Genomic DNA, 18,265 nt, shown 5'->3' on the forward strand with positions numbered 1-18,265 from the left:
GCACTGTGAGTCACCACTCCAGGTGGGAGTCCTGCTTAGCCAGGGCATGGCTCACTGTCCCATGCCATGCTTTGAGAGATTCACACATGTCTACAGAGTTAATGTGAGCGGGGCCTGAAAGCGTCTGTCCCTGCTGCCGCTGCTACCCAGAATTAGGTCCTCTGCTCGATAACAGTGCGGAGCTCCCGGGTGACCCCATCCATGATAACAAAGCTGGGCAGTTGCTATGGAGTGCCCAGAGCTGCTCCATGAAAACTCAGTCCTAGAAAGTGCCAGATGAAGCAGAAGTAACTAGCAGACCTGCACGAACAGAGATTCCCAGCCAGTCAGAAGAGAAATAAAATAATAAAGACCAGCTTGACCCAAAAGAGTATTGCAGACATATGGCTGAGCTCTGCAAATCACAAAAGTGTGAATTCTCTTTCTTGTGCAGCAGCTGAGCTGCTGCAGCCTCTGGTAGCAGGCATGAGACAGCACTTGGCCAGAGAAGAGCTAGTGTTGCCTGTATTTAGAAATAACTTATACAACTATCTCCTTGCCTTGCTGTGGGACAGGTAGACATAGAAACCTGGCATCAGGAAAAGATACATCACACACACCAGATTTTTCCCTTTGACTAAGCAGACACATGGTATCTCCAGATGTTAGCTAGGCTTTACAAAGCAGCCTTTCAAAGGAGACAGCAAGCATCACAAGAGATCCTGGAGTCATCTCTCCAGGCTGGAGTCCCAGAAAAACCTGCAGCAGGGACCTAAGCAAAAGCTTTATGGTGCCACAGTAGAGGGAGGAGTGCATGTTTCCCCCCCCACTGTGGCCACCTTGCACAGCTGGCAAACCTACAGTGAGAGGGACTCTGACCCACAGAATGGTTCATCAGTTCCACTTCTAACTGCCCCAAAGGGAGAAGATAAAATCAGTTTTGGCTTGGATCCAGGCTTACCTCACCACTAACACTGCTTACTTTTCAGCTATCCATTATCATCTTGCTATTTTGACTTTGCATGATACCCCACAATGTGTGTGCTTGCATGTTACAGTTTCTGTGGCTTCACATACAAAGAGAAAGCCAAGTCTAATTCTGAGTCAGGACTTGCCACCTCCGGTGGCTCTCCATTGCAGCAGGCTGGAAATTATATAACAGTTTGCTTCTGATTTTAAGACATCAAAGCTCTCATTGAGTTAAATAATGGAATACAGTCCACTTGCCGTTCCTCACCTACCACCTCTGCCAGTGCAGAAAGTGGACATAGGCTGAAGAGGCATCAGCTTTGGGCATTTGACTTTCTGCATTTGCAGCCTGTGTATTCTGGGAGAGGTTACAGTGCCTGAGAAGGGATCAGATCTCTCCACCTTAGGAGGAGACAGTTAATATGCATAAATGCATTTGCTTTTTTCCCTCCTCGTGAGTTTCAAGATTACCAAACCCCCAGAGAGTGAAAAGAAACAGTTCATCTTTTCCAAAAGCTTTGTTTCAGGCTGTTTGCAGAATCAGGCTGATAATGCATCAATTTATCAACACTCACTAGTTTTATATTTAAAAAATTTTCTCCACAAACACAAGAGTCAGAGAACGGGAAAACGAAGGGAGTTTATCTGAAAAATTGTACAGCTGCACCAGAAAAGTCCCAATCACCAATACACCCTGTTCCTTCAAATCCCAGCCTCTTATCTTCCATGGTCATAGGATTTCTCCATATTGTTGTTCAGCTGACCACCAGCAAAATAACCCAGCAGCAAGAGCAAATGGGGACCTACTGGGTTATTGAACAGAGAGGTGGGTGCAAAGTGTCCCTTTTCAGCAGCAGGAAACTTGAATCAGTTAATGGGCAAAGTCAGTACTGAAAAATCTGGAGAACAAAGCCCTGCTTTAAGGCAGATCTGCAGCAACTACTGCAAATCCCAACTATCTAGCATTTACACTCAGACTCCTATCCAAGGAGATGGATTGTATATACAGGAGGATTACTAAAGCAGCAGATCTATAAACACAACTCTCCTTCAGAATGAAACATCTGAGTTTGCACTGAAACCCTTAGAGGAATTATATTTCTCTTTCAAAGACAACAGGCTCACTAACTGGTATGGTGATGGTTTGGTAGCAGAAAAAGACTGAACAAACTCCGGCCATTTCCTAAACATTCTTTTAGCAATCTCAGGAGCTAAAAATGGTTAATTTGCATGAGTGTTGATGAAAAGGACTTGTGAGTAATCAAGTCAAGTTGATCACAAAGGTAGCTTTGTCTCACTATAAAAGCTATGTTCCATTTTAGTCTTGTATATTCAGTGGTTAGAAAAAAATGTGCATGTGTGAGTTTATAAAATATACATAATGTAAAATCATGAACTCTTAAAGCAAATGTGATTTTAAACATTATCTTAGTGACTCCTGTTATAAGTGCTGTGGCATAAGAAATGGAAAACCTTTAGGACAGTTTATCACATCTAAATATTACATGATTCAGTTAGTTACTCTAATTGCTGCTAGGATGTTTAAAACTGCCTGGCTAAACAGACAGCATAACCTTCAGGATCCATTTCAACCTAAGAGGACAGAAAACTTGGTTCTTGGGATAGCTTTCAGTGGGCTTTAACAGACGGAGGAGGAAGTCAGAGACGAAAGACTCCACTCCCCATACTGGTGACCCACTGCCAGCACCTCCCCCATGTCAGAGGTGATGACCACAACACGTCAGAGGAAGTAGTTGAAAACTTTATTTTTTTCTTTCAAGGTTACTTTTCAGCCAAATCAGCAGCTTGACTGAACTCTGCTCATTTTGATGGCACAGTATTGCCATAAATCCACTGGCATCAGCAGTGAAACAGAGCCCATAGACAAATGAAATAATGTTGTCAGCCCTTCTTTGGCATGTGAAGGTTCTTCATCCACTCCATGGTCCTAGGGTTTCTGAGGAAAGACATTCAGGAGGGAGTGATAGCTTTTATCACTGTCATGTGCTGTTAGTCTAGAATCAGAAATAAGTCTGCATCTTACCTCACAGAGGAAAAAAATCTCATTTCTAACAATAGCCTTTATCTCACAGTTTGTCTCACGACTTGCCTGCACTGAGAGTTTTACTTCAGGCTAAGTCTGATGGATGCCAAGTTACTCCTTGCAACACTGAGCAAAAATAACCCAGAAATTAAATTTGAGTGCCAGTGGCTGCTGCCAGACCCCTCTCAGGCTCTAGGAAACGTCCTGCCACACAAGACCAGCAGCCACCTCTTTGCAGTAAACAACTTGTGCAGAGAGGGTCTGAGGAAGTGGAACATAACTACCTCTGGGGTAGGAGTTTGCTTCTCACTTGCTGGCACAGCAGGGGATTTTTTTAAGTCTTGTAATCTAATAAATCATGTAATCTGATAGGAAACAACACTAGTCTTCTTTTTCCTCCTTTAAGCTGTTAGCACAGTACAAAGCAGCGTCAGCCGCTTCAGAAAGTACTGAAATTTTCTGTCTCTCTCTTACTCAAAGGGAAAAAACCCTCTTGTTTCCAGCAGTGTCTTTTATTTTAATCAATGCTACACTGAACAAATTAAAACACTGAAAGCCATCAGTGCTTTCTCAAAATCATCCAGCAGGCTTTCATGTGGTTACATGTCTGTCTATCTGGACAGTATCAGGAAAAAGCAACACTTACATTTGTGATTGTTCAAGTCTTCCCTCATCCTTCATATTTTGTTTTTTCAGAAGTTGCATTTATATTTGTGGGACTAAAAAGCAAAAAGTACCCAGGTTGATTTCCTGCTGATAGAAACTTCCTTCTCTGTGCCCCCTCCTGCCTCCAGGCAGCTGTTATCATTTCTCTGTCCCTTTGCTGGCCCCTGTTGCAGAAGACCTAATTCTGAATTTTCTATTCTAGAGAAAAGGGATCCCATCTTCTTAAAAAAATTCAAGTGAATTCCTTCTTGATCTTGGCAGGCTACTAGCAGCCTTTCTTACGTGCAAAGGAAGATTATCCTTAATTTTGCACACACCCCCATAAATGTGGTTACTCCCAAGGCTATATGGCCTGCATTTAAAAAGTCCAGTACCTCCATCACCTTGTGTAGCAAAACAAAAATGAAAAACGTAGGCTACATGAATGTAAAAAGGTGTCCTAATTTTTTTATAGGTTAAAAAGCTGAAGAGAGCAAACCTCAAAATAAAGCAAGGAAATCATGCAGTACCTGAAAGTAATCTGTGATGAAGGATCCAAGTTCACTCTTCAGCAGCCGTCTGTAGACAAAACAAATGCAGCCATGAAGTAGCAGCCATTGCTGGTCATTTTTTACAGGTATATCTGCACTTTACTACCAGTAATACCAAAGATATGTGAGTATATGTGAATGTGTCGTTTTGGCCACAGTTAGACTTCTTTTACAGTTAGATATATATTTTGCAAGTGCCCACAAAGGCTATTGTTAAATTTTAAAGGAACAAAAGAGTTTCTCTGAAGTCTACATGCATCTAGAACAAGCAAAAAATAACCCAAAAACATTTATCCCCTTGAACAAACAGAAAGCTGGGGAGAAAATTTAAAGTTATTTAGATCGAAATCCATAAATTTTTCTGCTTTTTTGTTTAAACAGACATCTTTCATTCCACTGAATATAGCATATCTCTCTAATGTTTTGCTTCCTTTTCTCTTGGAAATAGAAGGTGGGAGGATAAGGAGAGGAAAAATGAAACAGAAGCTGCAGCTTTCCCATGACTACCACATTTCAAAAAATAAAAGAGAAGGCATATTTTTCAAGAAGGAGATTCTAGAAATTTAACAAGAGATGTTTTAAATACATGTGGGCAGAAACCATTCTAAAGAAGTCTTTCTAATTGAAATTGTTGGCTTTTAAATTAGGCTGTGATAAAAGTTTTAAATTCGAATACATATTTGTATTTCAAAACATCAATATAAAAATCAGGATTGTCTTACATTAGAAGAAGCATTAAAAATACAACTTACAAAGTTCAGTACATTTGCACTTTCATCTTTCAGTGACTGAGCATAAATTCTTCCTAAAACTTAAAAGTCACCCAACACTTTACACTGCCAAACATTGTGAATTTTTTTCTGTTCTAAGAGTTTTGCTTTTTACCAACATGAAGTATAATCAAGAGTGCTCAAAAATAACATTTGAATCAGTGACCATCCAGTTCTCAGGCTGGGTTTTTACCAACAAACTACATCACTGTTTTCTAATCTTTTCTCAAAGTAAAATTTGACCACAACCTCCCTCCACAACCATTTCCTAAATGCTTCTACATTTATTCGCAGGCCAATATGCCTCTACTCTTTCTCTCCCACAGTGGTTATATTCACCTATCCAAATCAAAGCACATTTCTATTTTTATTTCTATGAGATCAACAAACCAAATAAATCTTTGGGGGTCCATTTGCCAGAAGCTTTTCCATTGGCTTCAGGCAAACCTGGCAGGGTCTCCATCAGCTGACTGACAAGCCCAGCAGGACTTTGCCTCATGCAGGTAGACCAGCAACCAGAGGCTTGCACCTTAGAGAAAACCCAGGGGAAGGATCTTCTCTTAATCATGGCCTCCTGCTTCCTGAAATTACATCTTACAGTGGCATTTTTTACATTTCCTCTTGCTGTCACAACTGACTTTCAGAGCAGAAAAAAAAAAAAACAAACATACCAGTGACATGGTATCAAATCACAAGAAGATAAAAACATGGTGTCAGTAATCCAGAGCAAAATGTTACCACCTGCTCATCTCCTGGTCCTGTCATTACTGTCCTCTTTTAAAACTCTCCTGTGTTTCTCACTGTCAAACAACTAAGCACTGCACAGAATCTGAGAGTCTCTTACTGCATTTGTTAACTATAACCAAGGAGCTGAATGGAGAACTACAAAAAAAGGAAAATGCACCAGCTCGATCTAATGTCACACAAAAGCTGGCTGTCTGACAGGTCTGGCTTTTTGCCCAATGTCAAGCTGGAGATTCACCTCACACACACAAAGCTAACACTGTGTTGGGAGCTACACCAAGAACCACAGGTGCAAGGCTGCAGGTGTTCATACAAATATAAATGCAGATGCATGTTCTTCACTCCTTAGATGGACACTAATGAGCTTCTTGAATGTTAAATGGTCTATTTAAAGAATGACATTTGGAGATGTAACCAATGCTCAGGGCACCTGCAGGAACATTACTCGTGTATGTCAAGGTGAGTGCTTCCAAGTATTGCTTAGGAGTGCACGTCTGTGGAGGAGGGCATTTCCCCTTCCACCATCAGCACTGCTTTCAAAGGATGCACAGCTCACAAAGAATTTCCTGTTCTTTGCCTGACTCTTGACAGTCTAGATTCACTTCAGTAACCAACATGAAGCATGGTTCAGCCACTGGGGCCAAGACCAGACCCCGCAGCAATTCTGCCCTTTGTACTGCCTCCCTGCAAGGTTGGGGGTACAGCAGGATACAGGTACGGCCATGGGCAACAGATGGGCAGACAAGTCAAGAAGCCCAAACCCAGTCCCCAAGTCTGCTAAAAGGCTATGGGTTAAGGTATTTCCCAAGCCTTATTACATTTGTTTTTATTTTCACACCCAGAAATAGACATCCCATGGAGAATTAAGACTGCTCCAAGTACTTAAACCTAACTTGAGGACTTCTGACCCAAACACACCAAAGTACCACTAAAGTATGAAATGCTGCCCTTGCTCAACTCTCAAAAGGAATTATATTAAATTTTCTGGTTTGGGAGCAGACCAAGTCGGACAGAGTCTCCTGCACTGATAGCCTCATTTATTTTGAAAGTAGGGAAAGGGGTAATTTAGAGTGCTGTTCAGTATATGCTTAGCTCAAATTGCCATTTGAATCTTGGAGTTCAGAAAACATGCAATAAGGGTGGGGGAAGAGTCTACAAAAGGAGAAGCAGAGACAGTACTCTTGATGAATGAATACAGATGTAGTGGTAAAGAGAAGAGAAGAAACCTACATCCATGAGCCCTGACAATACTCCTCTTAGCAGCACTTGGAACCAAGGCAAGAATAAATTGTTCTTTATCTACTCTGCAGCCCTATCTATTGCTAATCAAACTTTCCAACTAATCAGAATGAAACCACAGATAATCATGAAACCTACCTTTAAAAGAAAATGATACTCTTAACCATCACTAGCATCAGTGACAGAAAATGTTTGCTAGGGTTTTAGGTTTTTTATCTTTAGGGTTCATGTTTTCAGGTCTTGCTGTGCAATTATCATGTGAAGATTAACCTGTTAAATGAAATGCTGTGGTTTGCTTTAAACACTCCACAGTTCTGAGAAGCTTGGTTTTAGAAAAGAGATGTTACTATCTTCACAATTTCCGTGATAAAAATATGTAAAAATAGCCAGAAGAGGTGTAGTGCCCAGGAAGAGACAAAATCCTTACAATTCGAGTCAATAAACAAGCTGTCCTTGTTAAAGCTACATATCCATGCAAGTCAGAGAAACATTATCCAAGTACCCCATGCCATTCACTTCACCCAATAGCAAAAAAGAAGCAAGTTAGCCTGAAATCCCAAAACTGTACTTAAGTTTGCTTTGACCCCTGCTCCTCCCACCAATATCCTCTAACTATGGTTCTGTAAGGGAACAAACCCAAGCAAACACCAAACAAGCAGCAACAAAATCCCTTTTCATGCATTTCAGCAACATACCTGATATTTTCATTGAGGGTGTAAAGTTCATTGTTTTGCAAGCCTCCTCCTTTGAACACATTTATCACTGCTGTTTGAACACTGTCAAAAAAGAAATGAGACGGTACAACATCCATAAATAACAGCCAGCAGTATCATTTAACACAGAGCACAGTGTGAGCTAGACACCAAAATCAAAGTGGTTATAACCAGGTGGAGAAGTTAATTGCCCTTAAATACTTCCACTCTTTCTTGCCTTGAAATCATCACTTATTTACCTACATCTGTCCTGGGAGACAGAGCAGAATCAACCTCCAGTTCTGTCTAGAGTAAGCAAAGGAAAGTCATTAGAGGGACACTGTTCATGCCAGATATATCTTGAATGCAACTGTTTAGGGGATCTTTGCTGTGTGCTGCAGGTTAATTGCTATGAGGAGACACAAATTTTTGGTAATATCTGCCAAACACATCACACTACATTATGCAGTAATGCTAGCAGGAACCACCCAATCTGCAGCATCTGTCAAGACCCTGGCTGTGCTGGAAGACATTCTGCAAGTGAGTATTACCTAAGTCACACCCAAGCTTAAGCCCTGTTAATGCCTGTAAGAAGCTGTTTGAGTATCTTCTAATCCACACCTCTCTCACCAGCATAGAGGAAGTCATGAAGTGACAGCATATAAAGTGGTTTAGCAGGTCTAAAGGCTTGCCTTGGCTAATAAGAGCAGGTGTCATTCCCTTAATGGACATTCTCTTCTGTGGGCCAGTTATGGCATCTGCATGCTTCACAGACCTCAGCTCACTGTCATGGCACAAAACTGCAGTGGTTTTGCCAGGCCACTTTTGTGCGACATTGGTAAACTGAGCTGGTCAGCACGAGAGAGGGGTCTGCAGAGCACTGAGCAGGTCCGGGTGGCAGAAGGTGGGAACACCCACTTTTGCTATCAGCAGAGCATTAAATCAGATCAGGACACAGGACATCTCAGCCTTCACTCTTCACATTGTTTTCTCAGTTACCATTGCTGTATGGCATGCACTGCAGACAGGATTTGGTTGTCAGTAGGAAATGCTGGTAGAAGCCACAAGCTTAGTAGTTTTCAGAGGAACTTGACTGTGATAAAACCTTCATAATATGCAAATAAATGTCTCTGTGAATTAAGAAACAGACATTTATTATGGTACGAGGAATATGTTTTCCTAAAGGATTCTTTAAAAATGCAACTGTTAACAAAAAATAGTTCTTTACTTCAAGACAGTACCACTGAACAGCATTGGCCAAAACCAACTGAACACTACTAGCTCTAAATTTTTCACCTCCATGGATGCTTTCAATACCAGCAAAATTTAGGCATGCCAAAAATTCAGGCATGCTTATAAACAGACGAGATTAGCTATAAATGGTGTGAAGCACAAAGATAAGACACACATGGCCCTTATTGTGGAGCTGGTGCAGGGGAAGAGCTCAGCCCAGGTAGATCCTGCTCACCTGTTCCAGGCAGAGTTGGAGCTGAGCTGCATAGCCTGCCGGGCTGCCTGGAACCGAGGCAAATCACTGAGGACAGGGGAGCTCATGAAGCGAGGTCGGGGCCTTCTGAAGGAACCCATCCTGTGGAACTGGAGAGCAAAGGACGGAGCTACAGTGAACCCTCCTTTCATAGGGTCAGGTGGAGTGGAGCAGGACCATCAGAAAGTCTCTTCTCTTGAAGGTCCAAGCATCAATCTCAGCAATGTCAATGAAACTTCAAACCCAAGGACTCAGTCAACAGCAACAAAGAGTCAGCCTTGGACCAGCAGTTCCACACAGTGTCAGGTTTTGACATGGGCATGTATTGCATTATGATGAAGAAGCTGAAGGAGTCCTGCAATGCAAAAAGAAAGGAAAAGAGTAAGGCAGAGAAGAGAGGGATGAAAATATCCTGTGCCATTAACAGCAAGTTTGGGCAAATCTTCCAGAGTTCTCAAGCAGCCCCATTTCCCATCTTGCTCCTTAAATAATGACCCAACACAACCAGTCAGAAATACAGATATGATCTCTCTTTTGATTTCAGTTTGCAGAGATACAAGAACAGAGATGCCTAAAGTCTTCTGACAGAGGCACTTTACAAATACATTTAAAAAGAGTTAGCCATTTAGCCTATATATAAAATAGTAGTAGTTGGAGAAAGAGAAAACTATTCCACTAGAAAAGAACAAAAGATAAGCAATGGAAGAAAAGATGAACAAACACAATGCTTTTTTTTTGAGAAGTGTTGTGCAAAGGAATAAACCCACTTGTTATCAGTTCACTACAGAAAGGATACGATGGAGAGCTTTTGCAAGTGGGTTCTGACAAGCAGATATTTTGAGAGTAAATATGACTTTTATGTCTGTGATTTTTCTACAGCATGAGAAGTAATTGCTAGGCCAATTACGAAATGCCTGTATTTTCCACTCTGATCATCATCTTCATGTAGATGAATATGCAGTCCCAAGTAAACCACAGAAATAGAAGAAGTGATCTTGGATAAAAACCACAAAAAAACTTTGGCAAAGCTTCTGTACTTTGAAATCTTCCCACTTCAGATTATTACAAGCCGTAGTTGTAGTTGGCAGTTTGGAGAATGAGTTGTGGGAGGCAGGAGAGAGAGGAAAAAAACTAAACAAAAAAGTTGAGTAACTGAACTGCACATGAAAGATGTAAGGGAAAATCTTCCCATTTCTACTACACCTTCAGCATGAGGCAAAAAGAGAGATGATCAGGCAAATAAATGCTGTATATCTGCACAGTGTTTCTAATTTGACTAGCATTCAGCTCCAGGAAACTCTTTCCACCACCCAAACTATAATTAACTCTTACATGGATGACAACAGCTTTCTTCCCACCCAGCCAGCCCCATTTCACACTGAGCTCACTTTGCTAGCCCACTTCTCCATGGCCTTGTCAGATTCTGGTCAACCACCACAAAGCCACCTCAAGGCTCTTGCTGTGCCACAGGCACCACATGCCCTGCCAATAGGGAAGTTAAAGGAGAAAACACCGAGAAACCGTTTCATTTTTAGGCACCGGAACATGTGATACTATCATTCTTAGTGCTATTCAAGAAATAAATATGGTTGTTATTCCCTCACTAGCTAAATACAGCTTTCAGAGATCTCTGTGGAACTGGAACATGACTACAAATGCAACTTTTTTCTGTCTTTAGACAACTCCTGGCTGTCTTCAGAGATGACAAAGCCCAGATAGTCTTTCATGAAATAAGCTTAGCCCTAACTGTCTTTGCTTGAAAGGACAGCAATCTGTTGATTCTATGGCTGCTCTGTTCCAATTACAAAAAAAAAGAAGTCGTAACTTTTAGAAATTAAGAATAAATGTAAACTAGTACAACCAAATCATCAGGATCTTCTGTGTGCATTTTTAAGCAACAATTCATTTGACATTGCCCACACATTTTCAATCTGCCAGCAATTTCTCTATTGACAACAGTAACCACATCAGAAATCACCAGAGGAAAAGAAGCTACAATACCTTGGAGAGCTGAGTGCAGGCTCTTCTGACAACAGACCAAAAGGTGTCCACGAGGCAAAGTGCAAGTATAATGGCTGTTTTTGTTGCAAAACAAGAGCTTGTGCCACTGTTTGTCATCTACAATTCCAAAGCTGACAGCATGAGGAGCTGAATGAGTGACAGCTCATTTCTCCCAGCAACACTGTCAAATTTGTCACTGAAGAATCTTTACACATAGAAACATTGAATGGTTTGGGTTGGAAGTGGCCTTAAATATCCTCTGGTTCCAATCCCCCTGCCATGGGCAGGGACACCTTCCACTTTCAGAGCTATAAAATGCAGTATAAATGTTATTTTAGATCATTTGTAGGCATTTAACAGGTCTAGAAAGCAATGGTTAAGATGTGCTAGCCCACAAGCCTTGTCCTATCACTATTCCAGGTGCCATAAGCGCATACAAGCATCTTTCTCCCCAGTAGCAAAATGATTTTATAAAGATACATTTATATTTCAGTTATATTAAACTGTAAAGGGAAAGCTTAAATTCAGAAATGTAAATAACTAGAACAACCTCTATGCCTTAATATAAATAAAGTAAAATTTGTGTAGGAAATTCTTTGGCCCATTCTGTGCAAGCAGTAAAACACCACAACCAGGAAGGTTTCTCCTGAGCTATGGGTCTAAAAGATGAATTCCACACAGCAGAACCATGGTATTACACCAGGCCTCACAATGAATTTTCTGTACACTTCTTACCTATGGAATGTGCTTAAGTTCACGGAAACATACATGTCATTTTCCCTAATATCTGTTAAAGTCACCAGGACAGATAATAACTAACTTTTGTCTGAGAAGTGTAGATGAGAGACCTCTCTTGCCCCTTCCTCCCCCAAGCAGCCTGCAATGCCATACTACAGTCAAGTCAACCTTACTTGAGGACCTCATTAGGAATTTCAGACAAGATCTTCGGCTTTAGGACCTGGTTCAGAGTTTTATTTTCATTTTTCAGGACTCAAATATACAAATCTCTCCTATCGTATCTAAACTCAAATCTAAATCTTATCTAACTACTAAATGACAGGCACACCAAACTGTTACTTTGAAGACAGGCTAACCACCAAATGGTATCCAAACATAACTGGCCCTCGTGTTATCAGAACTGGAAATGCCAAAGTCTGTGAGAAAGACCATCCTCTCCCCATGCCCACAGCCTATTTAAATTATTTTCAGAGTTCCATAAAGCTAAAAGTAACAGAGCATTTACTAAAAAAACAGACTTTTGGCACATGTACTTTGCAGATACTGAGCATCCAAAGGTCAACAAAGCACCCAATCAAACGCTTCCATCATACCAGATTTTCCTTTCAAAGCAACTAGTTTCCACTGAAAGTTTTCCCCGAAGCAAGGCAGCCTTTTTAATAATGCTTCGTTTTCACAGGGAGGTTGCAGTAGCAGTTTGTTGGCAATATCTGTGGTGTGCATTCTGCAGTGTGCAATTTTTTGGCTTTTTACTGGGGAGAAACTACCCCTGTGGCGAGAAAGGCATTAACATAGTTATAGGTTAGTAAGAAGCCCTCATGGTATTCAGGCTATTTTAGCTATTGGGAATGAACAGTATTTAGCAAAATGCTGAGTACAGCAAGGAACAATTTTCCTTTTCATTTTGCTGTGAAAACTCTCATAGAATTATGCAGAAATGCTCAACAACACTGTTCTCCTAGAGGCTTTCAGTCCAAATTCCTTCACATCTGCAATCTACTCTTCCTAAGATTAAAGTGGTTTAGAAGAACACAAAATAAAGCCTACTTCTAATAATCACAGTCATATTATCAACCACAGAACTAGAAAAAGCTTTCCAGAGAAGCAATTACTTTTCCCTTTTTACACAGAATGATGGGAGACACCAGGATGCAGCATGTTCTAACCACCAAGCAACACTCTCACATCAATTATAAAAGATATAAAGACTTGGAGACTGAAGTACAGCAACTTCATAAAACATATAGCCACACCAAGATAATCTTTCGCTGCCATATGCTCCAGCTGCTGGGATAATTCTTTAAATGGCATCAGAGGATTTCAAACTATTTGCCAATTGATATATCCTAAACCATATTCCACTCTCCTCATCTCACTAAATGATCCTGCACATCTTTTTTGGCAAGACACTTCGTCATGAGTGAGTCAAAGAGGTAGGTATTACTTTCCCTTCCCTTCCAGTTGTCTTACCCCCAGTCTTTTTTTTTCTCTTATCCGTGATCATCATCTCAATCCAGCCACAAAAACCCTCTAGGTCTCTAACAAGGCAGATATGTCATCTGTGTAAAACTCAGGTCTTCAAGAGAGCAAACTCTTCAAAGATGGAAGTCAGTGTTCCCAACTGAGGGAGCACAGTAGGACGATGAGTCAATCTCACAACAATGTAATTTCATCCACTAGTAATTCAACACATCTGAGTAAACACTTCTAGGATTAATCTGAATCTTTAAAGAGAAGAATCAAGCATGAAGACAAACATGGATACAGACATTTACAAAAACATTATAGTCATGAAGCTAGGAAATTTTTATTGTTTGTTTTCTGTTAGCCATGAAAAACAACAGAGAAATCACTATAAAATAATTTCATGAATAGACTTTTCCCTCCCAACAGATCATAATATATCTGACTGTCTGCAGGAAAAGCAAGATCAGGTGCTACACCTACTTTGATCTCTCTCTGCTAAAGAAAAAATAATGCAAAGAAAAATTTGGCAGCAATTCCTCCAGATTATGAATCTTCATGATAAGCTTGGGCCAAACAAGCAAAAGGCTCATGGTAACTGAGATTTAATGAAAGAACAGACCTTTTAAAATTCTCTGATATCTTCTCTGCAAGACTCAGAGCAAAAGCTGCAAATGGAAGTGACAGGGCAGCAACAACTACGGCTGGTTTTGCTTCTTAGAGGAAAACTTTCACCAACACTACTTCACAAAAAATTCATACCAAAAAGCTGCAAGTCAAAAAGTAACTCTAAAACAGTTGACAAGGGAGGGAAAGGAATAGTGGAGAGTGAAATAAAGCAATAGAGAATGACAGGTTATCCAGATATAACTGATGTTTTGCCATTTAATTTTTTTCTGTCTTAAAACTAGCCCCTTCATGAAGAAAAATATCCACTTGCTTATATTTATCTCTTTTATATGCTTTGTGCAACTGTTACATCAATGACTTATGACTACAAAATACACAAATTGGATACTGAAACATGCATCTAAATTTTTTGTAATGATTTTGAGTGTGGAAAATCATAATCTTCAGAAAAATGTTCCACTGTACTGGGCCTACAGATCCATAACGAGTGGTTTCATCCTGCCTCAGACACAAAAAGTATGCAGAGAACTAACTAGATTCTTGTTAGCTGATTCTTCTTCCAGCCCAGTAAGTCCTTAACAAAGAGCGTGATTGGCAAAATTCTTGATTTGAGTTCAACTTACGAGATCTGAAAACACTATTTTTTACAAAAATCCCTCATTTATTTGCTATGCACCCATACTAAAAGTGGAAAAACAGCCCACAACCTATAACTTGAAGTCTTCCAGGTCATCACAATTACGCATGCACAGACAGCATTTGCAATTGTTAAATTAACAACATATTCAGTTCCTATTATAGCTCCCAATTACTCAGCTTCTTAAAATTAAATAAGGTCTACTTTTCAGAAGGAGATAAGATGATCAAATTGAGATTTTTTTTTGATAACCAACAAAGATTCTTTCTGGTTAACATTGATCAGAAGCTGTGTCTTAGATATATCTCAGAAGTTTTTTAATGCAAGAGTGTAAAAAAGTTTGGAGGCAGTCTAGGGTCCAGTCTCAAGGCATGACCTCATCCATTCATGCCTTCACACCTTTGGCTATCTGACTCATGAAAATTTTAGTGCTTAGTCCACAGCCTGTCAAAAACAATAAGAATCTAAATATTGGTCTTAATATGGTTTGAATCAAGTCCTGAAACACCATGAAAAGTGGTGACATTTATCTGTGCCTCAGATGCTGTCCCTGGGGGGAACGCAAGGTGATTCCTCAAGTTCTCTGTGCAGGTTACACACCAGATGGTAAATGTAGAACTTCAGCCAGCCAAAGCACATTACCTGCAGCCCCATCACACACCTCCTGCCAGCCCCTGGGTGGCCCCAGCTTGTGCAGTGCCAAGTGCTGCCAGGGTTGCCTGATTGCCTGCCCCACATCTCCAGCCTGCCCTCCCCACCCTGCACCATGGGAAGGCCCTGAGGGATCCGAGGCAGGCTGAGCCACTGGCAGATGGGCCACTTAGTTCTGCAAAACACTCCTTTCATCAAGAGCTCTTGAAGGTATACTAATAAGAGTAAAAATAATTACCTCAATTTTCTGGCTGAGGAAATGAAGATGCTAAGCCAGTGAAGTGACTTATCCTGGTCTTCCACATCGCAAGCCAGGATCCTATTCATCAAACAAAAATATCCCTCTAAGGTGCTTTAATGAAGCTTTCAAATTACTCCATGGAGTTGGAGAGAAAAAAGGATTAATCTGATCTACCTCTCCTTTCCTAAGTTAGTTCAATACCAAAAGGTGCCTATTTTTTTATTATTATTATTCTTTTGCTGGGCTACACCACCACAAAGGCAGCAACTTGATGCCCCATAAATAGTCCAGAGATGTTCTACTGGTCCCTCCTATCTTTAATTAAACTTCATAGATTTTAACTATAGTAAGTAAAAGAAGTGCTATCAATAGATACTGGAGAACAGTCGTCTTGATACAAAGTGTTCACACTCTGGTATGCAACCATATATCCAACAATTTTACTGCTACACTTGGACTACCCAAAACAAGATCTCACCTTCCTTATCTTCCTAGTACACCCTTGTCTCCACAATAGAGACCCCAGTATTCCTGTCTTCCTCCCCCATCTTTTGCATATTCCCTCTTCAGATTTGACCCACACCACGCTTTTATTTACAAAACATCTCAAACAAATTTACAAACATATAACAAAGCCATGTAACTTCTGTAAAGAAAGTCAGTGTTATCCACTCAGTAATGCTCTGAGTTTCTGATGTTAAAGCAAACCTGAAACTCAAAGTGAAACTCTGCTTTAAGCAAGAGGAAATATATGACGAGGGGGAAAAACCTTTGTGTATATCCCACCATGATCTGAGAACTGTCTCTGTAATTGAAAGACCCCTCCAATCCCTTTGGAGTTTACGGCCAGATCAAAGTAAGACTGCTACTTCACATCTATATATATGATAGTACAATTGCTCATCAAAAGATGTAAGAAATCAGTAATAGCACAGAGCAAGTCAATTCAATGTGAACTGAAGGGTTCCAGTCATAGGAAACAACACACAGAAAAATAAATAAATTGTAATATAGGAGAAGCATCTAAGACAACAAAGTTATTTTGTTTTCTACCATGGATTTTCTGTGTTATTTCAAAAATATTTTTTTATTCTTAGGACTCATAATTCAAAACCAAAGAATATTGTTATGGCTATTAACAGGCACCACATGTTTGCAAAACATTCTGATATGCTTGGGTGGAGAATAAGAGAACACCTCATTAGAATCACTTAGCTGACCAGTATGAAGGTAGAGATAAATTTGAATGACATGCACTAACAGCCGGTTTAATCTGGTCAAAATAAATTATATTGCCTGAATAAGCAACTACCACACCAAAAATGTAACCATGAAAAGCAAGAAGTAAAAATGTAGCAAAGGTTCAGAATCATAAAACTGATGTACTGATTTGAGAAAAAAAATACATTTAATCTCTTCGGTAAAATAAGAACCCAATCCAATAGAAAGGAGGGATGGAAAAGAAGGGGGAAAAAGGAGATCTATCACCATTTTTTGATTACTGAAAGTATTCAGATATTTTAGGCATTCCATAAAGTTGTATCCATGACAGCTGCAGTAACAATCCTTTCAGAATGGAACACTGCAGTGCTGTCCTAATCCACGACAGCTAGAACAGATTCTTTTAAACAGCAAACTTATATGCACCCCTCTTTTGAGTATCACCCACTAAGACACAGCAGATTTAAAATCACCATTGCTTTGTCTCCAATTCTATATCAAGGCTTTACTCAAGCTCTTACACTCCAAAACCCTCAATTGATTTGACAGCAAAACAGTACTCCCAAGATCTCAGGCCCCCAGTGCAGTGGCCTATGTTATTTCCAGATCTACTAGTCTTAAACTTGCTTGACTACCAGATGATTTTTAATCAGTACAGCTAAATGGGAACAAGCATGAAAACATGGAAAAAAAGTGATACACACATAAATCATTATTTCCTTCCACTGGCAGGAGTAGTGTTTAATAGCACTACTAAGTGCATCTCTACCGGAGGAAAACAGGCCAGGAATGTATTACCTGAGTGACACAAGTATGAGTAAGCTATCAAATTCTTTCTGTAGAAAAGGCCTTTGGATTGAATTAACAAATATGTTTTTAAACCCTGAAAGTAACTTAACATTACAATCCCTTCTAAATTTCACCCATGCAGGAAGTGATAACCCCTACAAAACAGCCATTCTTTCAGCATGGGCTCTAAATATATTTCCACAAAGCTCAGAGAAACTTTATCCTTTTAGACCACTTCTTCTCTGGTCAAATGCAGTGAAATTCACAAACAAATTCATAAAACTAAAAGAGGGGAACAGACAAGCCACAGGAATGCTTTTTTGAAGGTGGTCACACTCAAAGTTGCAATCAATGGCTCGCTGTCCAAGTGGAAAGCAGTGACGAGTGTTGTTCCTCAGGGGTCAGTATTGGGATCGGCACTGATTAATATCTTGTCAGTGACATGGACAGTGGGACCAAGTGCACCCTCAACAACTTTGCTGGTGGCAACAAGCTGTGTGGTGCAGCTGACACCCCGTAGAGAAGGGAAGCCATCCACAGGGACCTTGAAAGGCTTGAGAGGTGGGCCTATGCAAACCTCTTGAAGTTCAACAAGGCTAAGTGCAAGGTGCTGCACCTGAGTCAGGACAATCCTAAGCACAAATACAGATCAGGCAGAGAACAGATTGAGAGCAGCCCTGAGGAGAAGGACTTGGGGGTGTTGGTGAATGAGAAGCTTGACATGACCCAGCAATGTGCAATTGCAGCCCAGAAAGACAACCATATCCTGGGCTG

At 40.4% G+C, this 18,265-nt stretch overlaps 1 protein-coding gene across 4 annotated transcripts in view; it reads right to left on the minus strand.

The window, feature by feature from the left end:
• PRR5L (proline rich 5 like) overlaps positions 1–18,265 on the minus strand; it is a 43,233-nt gene that overhangs the window by 20,885 nt on the left and 4,083 nt on the right. For all 4 annotated transcript variants that reach the window (XM_051804141.1, XM_051804142.1, XM_051804143.1 and 1 more), the window contains exons 2-4: positions 9,102–9,474; positions 7,637–7,717; positions 4,168–4,216 (exon numbers count right to left, since the gene is read on the minus strand). In XM_051804141.1, the coding sequence (XP_051660101.1) occupies positions 4,168–4,216; positions 7,637–7,717; positions 9,102–9,271 (300 nt within the window). In that variant the 5' untranslated portion in view covers positions 9,272–9,474. The remainder of the gene's footprint in view (positions 1–4,167; positions 4,217–7,636; positions 7,718–9,101; positions 9,475–18,265) is intronic.

The sequence above is a fragment of the Manacus candei genome, unplaced genomic scaffold (assembly GCF_025592945.1).
Source record: "Manacus candei isolate 608988 ecotype Guabito, Panama unplaced genomic scaffold, ASM2559294v1 h1tg000060l, whole genome shotgun sequence".
NCBI classification, from domain to species: Eukaryota; Metazoa; Chordata; class Aves; order Passeriformes; family Pipridae; genus Manacus; species Manacus candei.